This window comes from Columba livia, chromosome 11 (genome assembly GCF_036013475.1).
Source record: "Columba livia isolate bColLiv1 breed racing homer chromosome 11, bColLiv1.pat.W.v2, whole genome shotgun sequence".
In the NCBI taxonomy this organism is placed as follows: domain Eukaryota; kingdom Metazoa; phylum Chordata; class Aves; order Columbiformes; family Columbidae; genus Columba; species Columba livia.
Window position 1 is genome coordinate 18,487,192 of NC_088612.1, and position 20,058 is coordinate 18,507,249.

The 20,058-nt window shown below is 38.9% G+C and overlaps 1 protein-coding gene across 10 annotated transcripts in view; it reads left to right on the plus strand.

Moving 5' to 3' along the window:
- SCAPER (S-phase cyclin A associated protein in the ER) overlaps positions 1-20,058 on the plus strand; it is a 154,137-nt gene that overhangs the window by 98,015 nt on the left and 36,064 nt on the right. For all 10 annotated transcript variants that reach the window (XM_065076208.1, XM_065076203.1, XM_065076206.1 and 7 more), the window contains 3 exons: positions 4,620-4,735; positions 12,987-13,110; positions 18,196-18,425. In XM_065076208.1, coding sequence (XP_064932280.1) covers positions 4,620-4,735; positions 12,987-13,110; positions 18,196-18,425 — 470 coding nt within the window. The remainder of the gene's footprint in view (positions 1-4,619; positions 4,736-12,986; positions 13,111-18,195; positions 18,426-20,058) is intronic.

The window sequence follows — 20,058 nt, forward strand, 5'->3', positions numbered from 1 at the left end:
TCTGTCGATTGCCTTTGCTCAATAGCTTTCCCAATCTTCATACACAGCTACTCAAAGAACAGTTTCTGTGGTAAAATGATCAAGTGGGTTTCATAAACATCAAGGTAAGTTATTTGGGAGACTTAGTTAGGAGTCTGAAGGATCTTTTGAGCAGCAAAAACCTGCCATACCAGTTTATGCTCTTTCCAAATAGGGATTTAATATTTACTCCCAACAGGATCTGTCATTTTCATACTCACACGGTGCCTGATCTACTCAGTGCCTTGGGTGCTACCAAAGTCATGGTCACCTGAATGAGTCTCTCATTCTGACACAGATTCAAATGGGGACCAATTTAAATAACAATATTATGTGAGTGTGTGCTTTGAATAACTCACATGCCTCGGTCCACTTCTTTTGAATTTCTGTTGTGTTTTAATATGTATCATCTAATGTAAAGCTTTAGCACTATAGAACATCAACTCAATTTGGATCATATTTTGGAGGATATAGGTTGATTTTGGAAAGAAAGACGAATTGGATAAGATAGCCTGTTCCCATATGTTTATGCTTTAAGAAAGGTTTCTTCACATGAATATTTAAACACTTTAAAATTTGAAAATTGCCTCAAGTAGGAAGTCAGACATTTTAAAATAATTTGGTATTATTTGGCTGCTATGCTTCAGAGAGAGAATGAGAATATTTTTTGACATTGCGGAGATTTGATATCGTTTGTTCTTCATACACAGCTCATCTTCATACGTGCGGTCTCATATTGCGTCTCGGCGAGGGAATTGCCTGAGCACGATTCCTTTTCACACAGTATTCACTCTGAAAACGCCAGTAACGCAATATTGCAGTGACTCTTCTGCTCCTCTGTGGACAGGGCACGTTTTCCCGTCAGTTCCCATGACCCCCACTGACCCAAGGCCAAGCTCAAGGAGCTGAGCAGGATCCCCCATGGCAGGAGGGGTTCCATGGTGGCCAAGGTCACTCGCAGGCACCGTATGCCAGCAGTTATTTTGATAATCACCACTGCCTTTCAATAAATGAGTTAAAAGCTCTTGGAGTTTTCTGTGTTAAAAGAATCCTTGGGGATAAATATCGTGCCAGAAGTAGTGTATTCCTTGTCCCTAAGTGGCATTTTCATAGACCTTTGTAAGCATGGTGAACAAATACTGTGCTCGTGTGTCTTTCCCAACTTTGCTGCTCGCTTGCTTCTTCTTTTTATTTGAGGTTTTTCCCCTCTCTCTTCCATGCACAGTTAGGGATTTATTTCCCTGATGGCTAAGCATCAAAATGCTGATTAATTTTTATGAGTAATGTAGAGAGCAGAATAATAGCACATAAAACTTAATCATATAAAACTGGGAGAAATTACAACCTCGCTTCTGCTTGATAGAAAACTGTAGTAGTGAAGAACGTTCTTTAAAATACAAATTTGTATTTTGTGGAGTATACTTGTCTTTTAGCAAAGTATTAAATAAAAGTGGAGCAGGCGTGCTGAAGAAAATGTGTCTGGAAGAGAAGTGATGAGAAAAGAACTGATGTTCCAGACTGAAGAGGAAGGAAAGCATGTAGGAAATCAAACAGCTTTAAAAGATTAATACTCTTTTTAAATAGGTACATAAAGATCTCCTTTCAGAAAAGGGAGACATTCTAGCTTCTTTCAGTGTGGCTCTTGTGACTGATTTGGGGTGAGGGAAGTTCCTTTTTGGACTCTTCATTATGAGGTATTTGTGGAGAAGAGTTCTGGAAAAAATCACAGATAAGGAAAGTTTACATGAAAAAATAAAAGGATGGGTTTAGCATTAATGAATATATAGAGTTGAGATACAGGCCAAGTAGGAAAATGTAAGTGTATGATTTCAAGAATGGAGTAATTACTAAGGGGAGAAACAAAACGAGTTCAATAAAATGAGATATAACTCAGAGTAATGGGATGAAATAGAGAAAGGGCATATTTGGTCTAAATGACAGGAAGGACTTCTTCGCCACGAGAGCTAATAGGTTGTGGCATAATCTCCCATGAGAAATAGGGAAAGTGAGAAGTGGGAAGTGCTTGGCACATTTAAAACTGGAGCAGCTCTGACAAATATGCTGGAGCAAATAAATCAGCAGTATCACATAAATGTCTTTCTAATTTGTGTGCTGCGATGCCAGCACGCCAGGTCCTTTACAGAAATCCTTGTGCACGTTTTTCTACACCGGGAATGCATGTATGTTGGTTAGCAAGGAAAATGCACACTTGGAATAACAAAATACACCTTCACATTTGTGAAGTTTTAAGCTGAAGTGAAAATGGATCCGCCAGCAAGGCCCCAGGCTTCGTCTGGAGTGCGGAACTGCTCTGCAGCGCTGGCGGAGCCGGGCGGGACGAGCAGAAAGTTTGAGGACTGTGGCCATAAGCCAAGGTGCTCATATAATAATATTTGATTTGTGGCAGGAATATTTCTGTGCCGTTTGGCCGTTCGTAGGGCTGTAGCAGGAGGCAGGTTGCAGGGGAGGCAGCGCCTGCAGCAGATTGATCCCAGTCACGCTGCAGGCTGGACCCAGCGCGGCTGCTGCCTTGTCTTGTGTCAGCCCCCCAGCCAAGAGATGCTTCAGGAGGCTTTTGGGGGGGATCTTTTGTAGTTGGAAGGGAGGTGGTAGAGGAGGAATATATGAGTGAAACTCAAAAATAGCTCCTCAGTTAAAGCACACTTACTGGGTTAACTGGACTAAAATTGACTGCTAGAAATTATATTTATCAATTATCCTATAGGAAATCAGTGGTTTAATATCTTAACTGCTGGGTGAGTTGGCATACAGACTTCCGTTCAAGACTAGTTATTGCTTTGAAGGTAAATCTTTTGGCAGCCTGAAAATCTACATGCAGGTCATATTAATTGTGGTAAATGCCTTTTTGAATATCTGACTTCTGTGTTTGAAAAGTTTTTCTGGAGCCTGGAACTTAAATAGAATCTAGATGTTTGCTTTAAAGAAACTTAATGGACAGAAAGGTGCACTATTTTAAAAAGATATATACTTTTTTGTTTACATGTTAATGTCTAGTTCTCACAGGGAAAAAGGTTTCCCTTCTAAATCATGTTCTATCTTGCTCAGTTATATTTCTAATTGTTCAAAGAAAGATTTTATTGCCAGAGTTTTTTCGGTTGTACAGTGTGTTTATATATTTTTCTCTTACAGTGTGGCACATTCTTTACATACTAATAACAGTTGTATTTATATAGCACTTGCCATTTTACCCGCATGCCAAGAGCTTGCGGCACTGGAGGTGGGGAATTCTTATTAACTAGAATATCCTCATAATTGACAAAATTAGGATGCTTAAATACAAAGTTAGAGAAAATTAGCAACTTTAAAGTAGAGAAGAAAAATATCTTACTTGTTTTACTTTAAACAGTAGGAGATAAACCAATTTTATAGGAAAGGAAAAGGGCATGAGTAAGTTCTAAAATCCTGGGCCTGCTCCAGCAAACCTCAGTCATTTGCAGACTGTAAGAATAATGGTAGGATGGTATTGAAGTGTAAATTCTTCTAAGTGGAACTTCAAAGGGGACACCTAGAATAAAGAAAAGCTAATCTGGAAAGCTGGGAACACACACAAGACTAGTTTAAATTGAATCGTTCCATTTATAACCAACAACATAGCATAATGAATGCAAAACAAGCTGGATGTGAATGTCATACCTCGAAGCTAAAAATACTCATTCATTCTGCTGTCTTTTGAATAAGCTGCAAGCGGTGGGTTCGACAAAAGACCTGGGGGGCAGGTAATAAGTTGAAGTTGCCAAACTGGTGAACTACACCAGTCATCTAGGTGACGTTTTCAGACTTCACCTCTGTAGTTGCCCATAACTGAAGCACCACCAAAAATCACATCCAGACTTTTAACCTGCTTCTTCAACTCTGAGCAATTCATTTGAGAAGGCAGAAGATCTAAGCAACTTGTATCCTCAGGAGCATCTGTCAGGCAACATTTCTATCTTCCCAAGATTAATGATGAAATAGGACTTCTGAGTGGTGATGCTGTCAGGCTTCCTTGCGGATGGGGGACGTAACTGACGCGGTTTACGTTCTGTGAAATACGTGACCAGGTATCACCAAGGTGGTGATGATACTCATGTTTTGAAGTGATCAGCCTAAGCTATTTTGTGCATACAAGGAACGAATCAGGGAACGAGCCCAGAAGTTGTCTCCTTTTGGAAAAGTTTGTAAGAAACAGGAAGTACCCATCTAGAGATTGTCTGTTTGCTGTAAATCATATACAAAGCGATAAGGTATAGCCACAAAGACAACAGCAACACATAAAGGTTAGCTTTATTAAAATGCCTCTTAAACTATATCATTGCTGAAAATGTGGTATTGAACTGTATTACCTATATAGTATTTGATATGTATACGTGGTCTTTGAAAAAAAAAAAGGACCTGAGAATTTCAGCTCCTACTCCAAACAATACTCTTCCCTCTGTGCTGGCAGTGAAATGCTCCTTTTCAAAGGTGTTCCACGTGATACATATATGTATTAAGGTCTTTCTACATTGATGAAACTCTGGACAATTATCTACCAGGCATATCTTTTACGTAGGAAGTTCTTCAATTTCTGTTGTTTCTCTTCTGTGTTTGTGTTTATCCAGAACAGAGCAGATCAAATAGCATTTCGGGCTGCCGGAGGACTGACCGCCCTGGAAAATGTTCTTCAAGCGGCGACTTCTCCCGCCAACCTGAATGCGGCTTCACGGATTCCTTTTAAGTAAGTATGATAGGTCCTTCATTTGCCACTTAGGATCACTAGAATATTTATTTCACATCTGCTGCTTCACTGATTCTTCCTCTCATAGTCCAGCATTGAACTTCAAAGAAGAAAATAATGCTGGACTCTGTGCTGCCATGAAAGGTGAAATACGTTTCCACTCAACCTCTGGTTTTCTAACTTGGTGATTTTATTTCTAGCTCTGATACATTTTGGCAGTGGCATCCCTTATTGTACAGAATGAGAAAAAGAAAAGTGTATTAAACAGGAGAGGAAGTACATATCTTTTGAAGTCAGTCTGTAAAGATTTCTAGTGGGAAGTGGGGGAATTTTTAAAGGACTGTAACTCACTGGGGTCTGGCTGCTTTTAAAATGAAACAGTTGTAAGACACTGATAGCTGAAAGGACTGCTACAAACAGGTACATCAGAATTCTTGTGGATTAGAAGAATTCTTGTTTAGAATATATAAGAATAGAGGGATTTAAATGTCTAATCCCTAAAAAAAATGGTGGTGACTAAACAGAATGCCAGCAAATACTGATAACTCAAAAGCATGCTTTTTCCCTGTAACTTTTATCCATTCAAAAGTACATGTCTGCTTTCAGAGCAGACCTAGGCATGGGTTTAGTACAAGAGGAACCAAGCCCAGGATACTCTTTTGTGAACCGCTGTCACCATTTGATTGTAGGTATCTTTTAATACTGTAGTAATTGGAATTTAAGTGCTGCGTTGTGAAGGTTTGGATTAAAACTGTCCATTAACATGTTATGGGACAGGTGTGAAGTACTAGGAAAGAACACCAAGGCAAAACGTGCTTTTAATATCTTAACGTTGCTCTTCAAAGAGAACAAAATTCCCACCTTGCTGCTAAGTCGTGCGGAATGCACTTGCTGCAAGTCCAGCCAGTCCTGAACTGGTCCTGTGGGGAGCAGCTCCAAAGCAGCCTATGGACTCGTTCACCTGAACAGGCTCCAATTTTGAGTTACCTTCATCGATGTGGGATAAACTTTGCAAAGGAAAGGGCTGCGCTGTGTGGCCACATAAAGTTTGGCTGAAATTTAGCTTTAGATTCTTAGAATGTTAAATCTCAGTTCCTGAGATGAGCTGATCAGAGGCAGCTTGGCAGGTCCTGATTAAGCGAAATCTTCAAGGTACAGAGAAGCCTTTCTTCCTTTTTTTTTTCTCTCAATCGGGCACTTTCATTCTCAAGAGACCGGGAAGCTCCCGGCAGCCCTTGCCAGAGCAGCTGACATGGAGTGGGTGTCACCGTGGTGAGGGCGATCACACCCCCGCCCCTCGTCTTGAAAAAGCCTCTGGGAGGACAGCGACGTGTGGCTGCCCACCAGGTGCTGGTGGGTGAGTAGCACCCACGCCGTGCTGCAGCAGCGGGTGTAGTAACTCGTGCACTAGGGTGTAGAGGTTGTCACCTTTTGCTAGTTAGACTCTCTCACCTATTGCCACTGTCTCATACTGTTGCCGACCATGGTCTTGACCAGAAAGAGAGCTTGTCTGAAGAAGACTGTAGTGTTCCTGCTCCGGCAGGGGGATTGGACTGGATGATCTTTTGAGGTCCCTTCCAATCCCTAACATTCTGTGATTCTGAAATTCTTAGAAGTTAAAAGTCTACTGAAGAACTTAGCTCCACTGCTGACATACAGCATTTCATTCAGCTTCACAGCAAATTGCAGTCTCCATTTTATAGGCATCTGAAAGTATTGTCATTTGAAAGTTATACATCAGGTTGCACATAATTTAACACAAGATCCTGCGTTTTAAAACTAACTGCTCTTGCAGGTTGTTTTCTGCAAGACTTGAACTGCTTGATTCTGGCTTAGAGAGCCTGGGGTTTGCTACAAGTGTTGCAGCAAACTTGCTGCATGTGATGCAGACCCTTCTGTCTGGGTATTTCTGGAGTCTTCTTTCTGATAGAGAAGAACATATTTTGTGCAGAATCTGCGACTCAACTGTCGAGAGCAAGCGGTAGTTCCAGAGGGTGGGACTGCGAGCAGTTTGAAACAGGCACAGACATGGCCGGTTAAGAGAAACCATGTTAAGGCGCATTAGTGTGATCTCACTGAAACTATTTCAGAAATTCTTCAATTGCGTTGCTTTCAATACAGAACGTTTGCGCGAGTTTCAGAGCCAAAGGATAAGCATAGAAGATATTCCATTCTTCAAAATCACATTTTTCCTCATTTAATTTTTCAAATTATTTTTCTTTCTTTTGTGCCAATATATATGTCACACCCTGACTTCTTAAACTCTGAATCTAGCAGAGCAGCAGTTTTCTCTGTTTAAAGACGAAGCAGAGCCCTGTGGAAATAAGCTAAGACCTTTCATTAATTTCCCTCCCGTCTTCCCCTAGGCAAATATGCTTTGCTAAAGGACACTACTGTACTTAAGATTGTTTGTGTGCTCTTGCAATGTTTAACCATTTGTACTCATCTTAAATTGGGAATTTGTCTGTTGTTTTGTGATGAGGATAAGCTATTTACAAGTAGGTGAGGAGATTACGTGGGCTATTATCTACATCTCTCTTTCTCCAAAATCCTGGCAGTATGGTGCAGCTCAGAACTTTAATCCCATGTCTACAAGATAAAGCTTTATTATCAGAAGATTTGACAATATGCCTGTTGTTTTGTATTACTGTCCAGATTGGTAGTTAGACCAGCAGGACGGCAAATGCTGTGAAAAAGATGTGACATTTATGAGACAGATGATACATTTGGTGTTGGGGCAATTTTTCTTCCCTTCAAATAAATCACTGCAAAAGGAAAAGGGAAAGCAGTGGATTATAGCAAGTTTTATGGTTGGTGTTGACATACAAATTAGCGTCCAACCGCGTTATTTCTTAAAGTAGCATTTTGTCATTTTCCTGAATTTGTTCGGTTCTCCACAAAATAGGACATACTCCACAGAATTTCAAGAGCTTTCAGAGTCTTATGGTATTTTTCTTACACTTCTGCTGAAAGGCAAATGGGAGCTGCACAGCAAAACAATTCAATGACTTAAGATCAAGACCAGAAGATGAGTCTGATCCCCTGCGCTGCCTCGCATATTTGCTACAGACAACTCATTTAGCCCCTTCGTGCCATGACATGTTACTGGCCTTGAAAATTGTAACAAATCTGCTAACAAATGAGGTTTATAGGATTTGTTTAATTACTATTTGTGAAATACTTGGAGTTCCTTGGGTGGCCAGCATTTTTAAATAGAAATTAGCAGTAGTTGTGTAAGGAACAAAGGAGGACTTTTGTTACAAGTTAAGACATGATTGAAGTCGGTTTTATTATGATGTATCTTCTGCATTCATACAATTTCTTGCATCATTTATTTAAAGCAAATATTATCATGACAAGAAAGCTTGAGCTGTAATTAAATACATTAAAAGCAGAAAATAGTACTCACATAATATTATGGATGGCATTGGTACAAATTACTTTTTCAGTAGGAACTGTTTTGAGCTAAGAACTGGTTTTATAGCTTGTTCTTTGTAATATTTACTTGGTTTTATGAGCATACATTTCTTGAGCTGCGCTGTTACTGTTCATGCAGTTCTATAGGGTCGTTCTTGATTTTTTTTACGAGAACTGCAAAACAAGCTTTCTTATTTTCTGGTGAGGTTATTCCCCCTGGAGAAATGTTCATTGAGAACTAGCGTTTGGTACAAGGACATAAAGCTACTCCAAAGAGAATCAGCACTATACAAGTTCAGTGTCTGAAACCCGCAGCATCCTTCCCTTTCCATGATGTCTTGCTGTCTGGCTCAGAGCTGCATTTCATGCCTTCAGCTCCAAAATAAAGCAACGTTGCCTTCCCGTGCAATATAGGAACAAGTTTTGCTGTTGAAAGGAGCTCTGTGAACTGCCAGGATGCTTCTGGGTTGAGAGTTGAATCTCACAGCGAAACAACAGATAAGCCAGGGACTGCAGAATTTCTGTAGAAGACTTTGAAATGCTATCACACCTCTAAATGTTGGGGTAAATTAATTGTTTAATTGTCACTTGTTGTGCAATAGCTTAGTCATAAGTACAGTAACATTTCAGAATGAAATTCTGATCTGGTTTGGAAGTGTCTTCAAGGAGAATTGCTGCCGAGTTTCGTCATCTCTCTATTAGTTGTGACTGGACTTGAGCTGGAGCCCTTTAATTGGACGTTTTTAAATAATGTAAAATACAGACAAAATAGTAATTGATTATGAATCTTTGAGGGTTCCTGATGGTGTAATAGACCCTGTGAGTGAAGTATAAAGTCCTGTATAGTCTTCACAAGTTAAAATTGGTATTTTAACCTTACAATCAGGCGGTTTTGTTGTTGTTTCAATCCATATTCTTACCTTGCTGGTTCTGAAGTGTTCCACTCTCCAGCCATGCTGTGCGCTGTTTCTCAGTAATAGCTCACATCCCACATCCCAGCTCAGCTTTTAAATATTGATCACTTGCTTTTCCCGTCAGAGTGCTGCGTAACAGTCAAACTGGTTAAAAATGAGCTGTTGGATTAACCGCCTACTGAATTAACACATCCTAAATTTGATCATGTTTAGGTTTGTATTATTTCGTATTATTTCACTGCCAAATTGAGCTTTTGCGTTGTTTTCTTCATTGATAGTCAAAGTATATACGTGTATAAACTTCAGAAGTTGAAAGTAATGTGAAAAAGCTTGACACTTGAAGCAGGTTAATTATTGTATGTTGATGATGGTTTTTTTATAAAGCAGACGTTGTGAGTTCTTGCCTACATAACCCTGGTGCACTATGGTAGTTTTGTGTGGTTGGATACTGTTGGTGCCTCAGTATTTTGAATAAAAGTTACACTGTGTCAACATGTTTATATTGGGCACATCGAGGAAAATGAAGATGTTCTAGCACGAAAGAAAATCACGTACATCCATATAAACTGTTGAGATCTAACTTGAACATGTTGATTAAAATGAATCCTCTTCCTCTTTCTTTGTACTAATGTAAAATAAATATAACATACAGATGCATATTTTTGTCTAGTTTAAAGACAGATTTCTTATTTGGATCCAAGTTTGTGTTCCATCATGAGTGTTTTTCTAATTGGATTTACTCTAGAGGAGAGCCTTACATCAGAGGGTAGACTTCTTATGTGGTTGGAGTATTCATGCTGTCTACCATAGCTTTAAAGCTGATTTGCGGCTGTGATACAAAGTTTAGAACAACATCAGTAATCAATAAACAGCAGCTTTACGCGGGGCTCGTACTTCACTATTTCAGCTGATTTTGATATCTCTTGAGATAAAAGTTCTGGAATTAAGAGCAGTTAGAGCTTTCAACAGGGGAAACAAAGAAGAAGAAATATATATTTTTTTTCCATCCCAGAGAGTTTAATTGGTGGTTAAATAAAGTTCTGGCTTGACATTTGCAGCACAGCGCTTGTCTCAGAGGCCTTGTGCAGAGATGGTGACAGTTGACAGCTGTTGTTCCCTTAATAAGATTAAAGTAAAGAAATTAGTTGTGCTGTTTTTAATCTGCCATTTAACACTGCGAACCACCTGGGGACTGTGCTGACACTTCCAATTTCTAATCAGAAAAAAAATAGTGGAACTGAATTGTAGTTCAGAGCATCCCGTGATTAGAATGGGCTTAGACGAACCAGAGTTAGCAAGCTCGTGTTATCAGTTAAAAGAACCCTCTTTATTATTGTGAAAAATTCATTTGATATCCATTTGCATACACCACCTTTTCAAATGCGTGATTTGAGTCTCTGGAAATGCAAGTACTTTTTCTGACATGAGGTGCAGTTGGGAAATACGAAAGCATGGTGCATTATTACAGTAGGATTTGATCTATATATAAAGTGGGAAGGTTTTGTGTTTTCAAATGTAAAATAAATGATCTTCTTGGCAATTATAAAATCCCATCTATCAAAACCCGTTATTGCAGTGAATTAACTAAATCACCTGCGAAACTCTGAAATGCTGTCAATTTGTAAGTTAACCTACCAAGTTCATGTTTGACACTTTGGGTAAATGATGATGTTTATATTTAAATAGAATCGATCTTTAGTTTGGAATAGCTGATAAAATGACAGGTGCTGATTTAAAGCATTTTCTGCTCAGCTGAAAATAGAAACTACCAATCTAGTTTCATATCTCCCTGTATACACAGGGAAATAATCTTCCATGAAAAGTAAAAATAGGTGCCTAATGAAAATTTTTTCAGCATTACTGAGGAAAGTGAAATAAATACCTTTATCTAGTCAGGAGAGGAAAGAGAATCCTGTTGCAAGGCAGGTTATGAAAAATGCACGTGAAGCACGCTACTGGAATTGTGTATAGGTGTTATCCTTGTTGGGTAAAATTCAGGTGAAAAAGGTGAAAAGTAACCTGCATTTGAGCAATAAATAATGCTTTAATATTGGCTTCGTATCATGTGGACTGCAGATTGAAACTGATTTAATTAGGTAGCAGAGTAAAATTAATTACCAGTACCACGAAATTAACATAACTGCTAATATGATGACACTCAGAATATTAAGAAAGGAAAGGTATAGATGTTCTTTATGTTCTTACACATCCAACCAAGCAAGGTAATACTTCTTTTTTACATTCAAAATTCTTTCTTCTGCTGCAGAAGAGACCATAAATACAACGGAAAAAAAAAATGGTTCTGTGAATTTTCTGGCCTCTGAGCATGTCCAGCTTGGCTTGGCTTGAGAAATACAATGCGTGTGTATAAGGTGCTTCCATTTCAACTCTGGGGAGCCCCGCAGGGTGATCAGATGCCGCAGCGATCAGCGCGGCGCCCTTCGTGATTGTGTGAAGAGCTGCTGTTGCAAAAATTGTTCTAGGAGAAAAATAAAGCGTAAAACTCAGCTCTCTCTTTATGAGTATGTTGAATTCGTGTGCAGTTTGTTATGTTAAGTACCAGCTTTCAAGGTTTCTGTATGATAACTTGTTTCTTGCAGTCCAGCGTTTGTAGGGCCTTCTGGCAGTGCTCACAGTTTCTTTTCTTCTGTGGACCTTATTTGAACTTAGTCACTTTTTTCTACATGTTAAATAACCCCAACAAAGTAAAAGCTCTTTTCCTTTTGGTTTACTTTAGACAAACAACTTGAATTTCTAGCCATCTTTATTTATTATTGTATATATTGATGATGCATTTGTGTTGTGCGTGTTCGCATATTTATATAGTGACAGCGATAGCTTTTGTAATAAGCAAAGTTCAAGAAATGGATTTTGTGTTTATTCTGACACAGTATTATCTGCGATCAGATTTATCTTCTTTGGGAGTACATTCCATAGGACTGGTCCCAGCTTCCCTGCAAATCCTGTTTTGAGAAGAACACTTGAATTGGAGCAGGTGGAAATTACTGCTCATGATTCAAAGAATCACCAGGCATGTTTTGTACATCTGGAGCGTTCTGTGACTCGTTGTGTTTATGATTTTCTGTTCTTACTGTTACAAACCTGTCACCTCTTTGCAGCAGCCACAGCTGTAGGTTGGTCGATGCTGTTGTGTTACATACACTGACATTTATGGGCTCTGCACAGTACTGGTTCACCATGTGTCAGGAGAAGTTTTAGGGCAGGAATTTCACCTGCTCAATTGTGTTTGCTCAGTACAAATGACTCAGTTCTCTCCCTGCCTTGTGTGAGTTCACAGGTGCTGCACAATAATCTCTCTACAGCTGATCCCAGCATACTGTGAATTCCTTCACGCATTTTTTCTTGAAAGTTGTGCTAGGAAAGGGACATTCTACTCTGATTACTTGTGTGATATAACTATAAGCCACTAGAAAATAATACTACATATCCAAGTTATTAAATTAGCTGATATTCTTTGTAAGTTTTGTTAGGCCTTTCTAGTACACCCATAATTTATATTAGATTTTTACTAAGAATCCATGTATGCATTTACTGAGAATGCATATATATGCTTATTTATACTTCTGAAAATACCTTTACTATCACATATCACAAGGCAAACTCAGACTTTTCGAAGTTGCATATCCTAGTGGATGTTATTTAGATGTAAAACTTGTTTGGAATATGGAAGAAAACAGTAACCACATAGTCCGTGGCTTCTGATAAGCATGGCGTTACTGTTTTAAAGTTACTAATTATTTAATTGATTTCATTTTAGTTCTCTTTGGAATCCCAAGTTTGAGAAAACGAAGGTGAATTGCTGAAAGGTGTTTTTGTGATGTGCTTCCATTTGTTTGCTTTTAGTTTACCATGGGAAAAAAGTCACATTCTTTTTTTTCTCTTTCCTTTTGTTTTTGTAGGTCGCTGTGCAATACAGTGAATGTTTACAGCCTCACCTGCAGTAATTGTGCAGAAAACAGCACTTACGTTCTTTTTAGTAATAAGATCACTTTTCTGATGGACCTGTTGATACACCAGTTTACGGTACGTAAAATACCTGTTTGAATTTAAAAATGTTTGTATACTTCACAAACATATTAGAGTATTTAGGCTATAAGAACAGCAGGAGATAGATGAGAACAAAGGCTCAAAATAATAAGATCATTTTGTTGCATGTATTTGGTAACTGTATCTCCTGTACTTCTATGCTAGTAAGTTCTGCAAAAGCTTATGTATAAGGAATTCTAGTGAGTGGGCAGTGTTCTATCTTTAACCTTTCCGAGGTTTTCTTCTTTCGTTTACCCTAGAGTAGTATTTAAAGCATAGAATGTCAAAAGTTGTCCATATGTGTTTGGTTCTTACATGTTTCAATATCAGGAATATAAGTCAGGTCAGTATGTTGCCGTAGTTTGATTTGCTGGAGTGCTTAAATAGTAGGACTCTTTCGCTTTGGAAGTTTTAATTTTCCAATGTTTCATTTAATTTGAAATGTCATTAAATATTTTATTTGAAAACTCATTTTTAATTCATAGTGACCTGCTCATCATAAGATATTTAGTCTTGGTTTTCTACTTATAAATCGTGTGTATGTATTTTCATGAGCCAAGCAGTTTGTTAATTGAAAAGTTATGTACATACTTTAAATAATTTAAGTGACGCTGTTAGAATCAACATGCCATAGGACTGCTGATGAACACTTTAAAAAGATAGTCCAGAGGTCCTTGACACAAAGAAAACTCGAATGCAACCTGTGCATTCTCCTCTGAGTAGCTGCCAGCTCATTGTTCTTCAGCAGGGCTTTCCAGGAGAATTCCAGCTGTTGGATCTGCAGTACCCTCGGTGGAGGTGGGTGTGTTGTGCTGGCTCTGCAGAGCCCGCCCGAGCATGGGCTCCGAGGGGCATTGCACGGGAGGTGAAATCCGCCAGCACTTCACACGTGACGAGATTCATTCTGGTGCCAAACACCTTCCCTTTTGGCACTGTAGGGCTGTGCCAACGCAACGGCCCACGCTCTTCCTGAAGAAATACAGAGGGTGTTTCTTAGGAAATGTTGGCCACCTAGAGATCAGAGATAGTGCATAAGAAAAATCTACTGTGCTCAGAGCTGTTTTCAATCTGTTGCCAAATACTACCCTTCAATTGCAGCAAAACTGTAATTAAAGCTTAATGTTTCCCGTGATCCACAGTGGACTTTTCTTTCCTATGCATAAAGTCCCTTGTGTTCTGTTCAGGCAAAATTGGCCCTTAAACTAGGATATCTTCATAGTTCCATGAAGTACATATTTAAGTACAAAAAAATAAATACAGTACTGCTTTTCTAACCCTGATTTTTCTCTCTTGAAAATATTATAAATCAGATAGTTTGAATTTTTTATGAAAAAGAAATGGACAAATGAAGAGCACTTTTTGAAATGGGACCAAATTCTGAATACTAAAATATTCAAAGACACCCCCTCCAAAGAATTCAGCCGCCCCCAGTATTCCTGGTTTGGTGAGCTGTGTGGTGCTGCCTTTGGCTGTGTTGTGTGTATTTCCACTTACTGTTGGAAAATAAACCCAAGTAATACCAGGAGTCATAAATGAGAACATATGAATGAATAAATAAAACACAAGGTTTTAACAAATTGTTAAACAAGCGTGCCAGTATTTGCTGAATACGGAAACAGAAAGAATCCAGTTTTGAGAAACCTTTATATTTTTGGATACTGTGAGTACAAAACTTATTTCCAACCAGTTTAATGTGGTTTTAGTTTTGTTTTTGTTAATCAAGCAAAAGTAATGTCACCTTCACTTTTGCTAAAACTCATATATTGAATAATACAGGCCCCAGGACTGACCCCTGAGGCACTGCACTAGATCCAGGCCTCAACTGCACTCCGCCCCATTGACCACGACTCTCTGGCTTCTTCCCTTCAGCCAGTTCACAGTCCACCTCACTACTCGATCATCCAGACCGCACTCCCTCAGTTTAGCTGTGAGGATGCTGTGGGAGACTGTGTCAAATGCCTTACTCAAGTCAAGGTAGATCACGTCCACTGCTCTGCCATCATCCATCCATCTTGTTATGTCCTCATAAAAGTCAATGAGGTTGGTCAAGCACGACTTCCCCTTGGTGAAGCCATGTTGACTGCCCCTAATCTCCCTCTTATCCCTGATATACCTTGAGATGGCACCAAGGAGAAGTCGTTCCATCACTTTCCCAGGGATGGAGGTGAGGCTGACCGGTCTAGAGTTACCCGGGCCCTCCTTCCTTCCCTTTTTGAAGACTGGAGTGACATTTGCTTTCCTCCAGTCCTCAGGCACCTCTCCCATTTCCCAAGACTGGGCAAAGATGATGGAGAGCGGTCCAGCAATGACCTCAGCCAGCTCCCTCAGTACCCAAGGGTGCATTCCATCCGGACCCATGGATTGGGGCCATATTGTTCAGCGTCTTGCAGGGTTAAGTCCTAGATACTTATGGCAACTCTGCACAAGCAAGGGAATCCCTGCACAGGGGGAATTCTCTGCTGGATGGCTTAGCAGTTGTATGGAGACGGTACCAGAGCTGAGAACCTGGTCATCAGAACATTCTGCTTCACAAACCGATTTAAAGAAAGTGATGTCTTGATTGGACCCAGCACAGGAAGGCATCATAAATGCTGAAGTAGCATTCAGATGTTCGATGTGTCGAATAACTGAACAATAGTTACGTTTTTCCTGATTTTCTGTTGTGACTTAAAAGTATTTTATACCAGTTACTTGACAAATCAGTTTTTGTGTGTAATTGCACCTGTAGATTTGCATCAGTTCAATTGCTAAACCTGTTAAACCTCAAAAATAAAAATGTGGAGTGTTTTAACGTTTATTCATCTAAAGCCCATGCTCAACAACCGCAGTTTCTCTGAATATCGTTAATTCCTTGTGTAATCAACACAAAGAAACCCGAGCTTGAAAGCTTTCATAATTACACTATTAAATCTTAAGATTTCCTAGTCCCTTGCTTGATATAATAATCAACAAGCGAAGCAATACATCACTTTTGCAAGCACCCCAATTAATTTTGAACATAAATCTCAACACATTTTCACACTATCTCATTAATTACTTGTTCAGTAAAAGAGCTGATCTTTTGTCACACGTTTAAGTTCATATAAAAAGAAAATATTAAAGGTAGGAATTAAGTTCGTTTTCCCATTTTCTGTAAAACTGTATTTCCTTCAATCTCCTCTTTGACACACAGTATAAACCCCATATTTGTTCTCACTTAATACACATACACACACTTCCCCCAAAAATCAAATGTGAAAAACCAGCTCTGGAATAAACTATTATATCAAGAGTGCCAGATCTAGTTATTTTAGAAATTAGGAAGAACAGTTTTATATTAGAGCATGAATTTGTGTAGCTAAGGGCTATACACTTAGAAAATACAGTTCTCATATGTACGTTCAAAAATAGACATCTGTTCATAGCACCATTCATTACAGCAAATGGAAGGCTCTACTGCAAAATACTATTAAAACTTTTAAGAAATAAGTTCTATATAATTTCTTATGTGAAAAAGCAGTGAGTAGCATTTGTTAGCAATTTTTAGAAGCTGGTATTCCTAGTACAAAGTTGCCACATTTAAATTGATTTATATATTGCAAAGCTTAATCCATCTGTTTCAGTAGGCAGTTAGAATCATTAAGCATGAATTATTTTAGTCAACGAAAGTTACTGGAGCAACATAATATTATTTTTCCTATTGAACTTGAATAAGCAGCTGAAGACTTCTCACTTGCTCACTTGGCTCGTCACCAGAAACAGACTATTACAATGAGTTTTAAGTACCAACACAAGGCTCAGAGCTGATGAATAATAAAGAAATGTGCATGTTCTTCTTTGTCACCAAGTGTTACCAAATCCCTCCTGATACCTGTACAGGGAGGAACGATTTTCTATGACCTCACTTGTGCATACCAAGTGTAAATGATTTTAACGTGGAATGAAAATTAAATTTCAGCCAATATTGATCGCTGATTGCCATGTGGGACCCTCAGGCTGTCTCAGAAGGGTGTCTCCGCAGAGGTGTGTTGCTCCATGGAGTCCAACAGCGTTGAGTACGGTGAACGCACCCAGGAGCCCCGTCTCCATTCATGCGTTTGTGCTCCCAGGATTGTGCCTACAAATCTGCTGGGCTTCCACACACCCTTCACTTGCTGCTTGATGATAACAGAGCAGAATGTCAGCTGGTTTCAGTTATCTTGGGCTGCAGAAATGAAAAAATAAATTTTAAAAAGCCACAAAAACTTAAATTCTCCATGAGGATTTCCTTCCAGATCCGTATCCTGCATAGAGGTTTGTCTGCAGATTTACGTGTTGTACAGCTCAACTTCACTGCGTTTTTCAGGAGTGGGCTCTAGTTTAATGATTTAGAAAAATCGGATTCTGCTCCTGTGAAGTCTGTTCAGAGAGAACTGCATGTTGTGCTTCTGACACGACTGACAAGTGACCAACATCTGATGAACAAGTGCAGTGGTCATCAGGTGGTACGTTATATGGAGATGTTCAGGCCTTATTCATGGGACATATTTTTCCTGCTATCCTTTATAGTTAAAATATGAAAGTACCCATAAAAGTGCTCAGACTTTCTCCATGCCTAATTTGACATTTGTGGATGGAAAGTGTTTCCCATGGCATTTTTTAGAACTATGTTGTCCTTTAGAACTGTGTTGTCCTTTATAATGTTCCTGTGTGTCAGCATCCTGGTTTTGTTAAAAACAAGACCGGTTCTCTTTTAGTGATGTTTCTTTCAGCTCAGTTCTTCTAGGTGGCTGTACTGTTCTGAGTTTTAGCCTGCAAATTTTTCCTAGGATGCTGTACTGGGTGCTGAGAAGAGACCAACGGAATGCTGAAGAAGCTGCCTTCTGTATTACTGAACACTTTGTGTATCCTGGACATTTAATATGTCTTTGTGGTAACACAGTGTAGTGGTCAAAATGAAGACCTTTTCTTGTACGTGAAATGCTTTAATGGCCATCAGCACAGCTAGATTGTATTACATTACTATTACTCGTGGTGTACTCATATGCAACTTTCTAAGTGTTCCTCTGCAAACTTCGATTATTTGTACTGAATTTGGGTTGTTTTTTTTTTCTCTTTCCTTAGGTTAGTGTTCCAGATGACCATAATGCTACTTCAGGCAGAAGTGTAAATAAGCAGGTATTTGAAGGTTTAACAACAGGACTTCTGAGGATAACTGCTGTGATTTTCAGATGTCTAATCGCCAGCTTCCCGGATGGAAACAACCACTCCACTGCACTCAAGATGTTACAGGAAGTGAAAAGTAAATCCTCGCAAATGGAAGTTTTCAGCAGCAGAGTCCAAGACCTAATCAGGTTAAAAAAAAAATAATCAAACTTCTCTAAACCTTCTTTATTACATAGAAAGAAAATGACAATGGATTAAGAAAGAAACAAACTGCTTTAACACTTAACTTAGTAAGAGTAGTTAAGGTGTGTAGTCAAGACAGCTATTGAAATGCTATGTTCTCAGTTGAAAATGTTCTTCAAAAAATTGCAGACACAAAAATACAGAAAACCAAGTGTCTTTTAATTTTGGACTTGTGTTTTTGTGTCCTTTCCATCAGTTTCATCTCCTACTTACCTAGGACTCAGCTTCCCTATTTTCATTATTTCCTCCCAATTCTCTATGCCAACACTGTCTGCCCATTGCCCCTGTGGTCCTGCATATCATACGTGCATTCCTATAAGTTTGCTGTAAAAATATATCCCTTCTACTATAAGGATTACCTAATAATCTCTATAATTTGATTTCAACTTTTATAATGTAGCTGTATTTTAGTAGCAGTTTTCTTACGATATTTCTTGAGCAAAATTTCAATCAAAATAACTCAGTTGTAACAGTAAAGTAAAAGAGAATAAATAGTTTTGCTCATTTTTACTTGAAACGTAGTTCTTTCATAAAAACACTTGAACCTGAAAATATTAATGTATATGTGATTAGTATATATATTGATACATATAGAACTAATATATATTGAACAACATATTAACCTTGCTAAAAGTGTATAGTTTCACTAGTAAATTATATAAATAGTCATCAATACATCTTCAGCCTGCTGAAGAAATGAAATTCTGGTTATATGCTGCTGAAAAGGTGCCACAGTGAGAATCTTCAGACTTTTCAAGTCTGGTATGATGCTGATGAATACCAAAAAGACAGCTGAAGGAGGAAAGCAAAGCAAATAGTTGTCATAGATACCACTGACCTCTAAAACTTTATTGTTCTCCTGTAACCCGCCTTCTCCCCAAACAGGTTTTGAAAGAGTGTGAAATTTCAGGCTGTTGTATTCTCCCCAGTTATGAATGGGAGGGTGGGAGGTCTGCTTATTGATATTTGTGCTGAGCAGACACCTGACACTGACCAGGCCAAGCACAGGCATACCCTTCAGATAAGAAGATACACGAGAATCCAACTAGGTCCCTCACCTGAGGCACTTTAGGGGATCTGGTTATAGATGGAGAATGAAAAGCACAATGACAAGGTAATAGTGCAATTAGGAAAAAAAGAGAAGAGGGCATTTTAAACTAGTCAAAAACAGACAAATTCTATTATTAATGAGAATCTTTCACCTCCAGGTCATTGTATCATATGTCCTTGGGGAGTTGATTAAATGAGAGTTTTAGGAAGATGAGACAAGAAAGAGGGAAGTTGAAAGTTGGTTTTTTCTATTTGGGGCTACTGGACCTGATGCATAAACAACTCTCTACACACTCTCTGGGTATCCAAAGGGTATCCACATCATTTGAACTGTGCTGCCATGGGTGAAAAGCCTGGGAGATGGAGGCAGTAGATTAGAGAGCTTTGACATTCTGCTTGTCTGGAGGCTCAATTCTTCATGGAGGGGAGTGCTTCATGCGTCTTCTCCTTGTCTCCGGATGCCATTAACGAACAGTTCCAGCAGACTGAAAACTCTCATCCATTTCTTCTCTGCCAGGATAGCAGCTG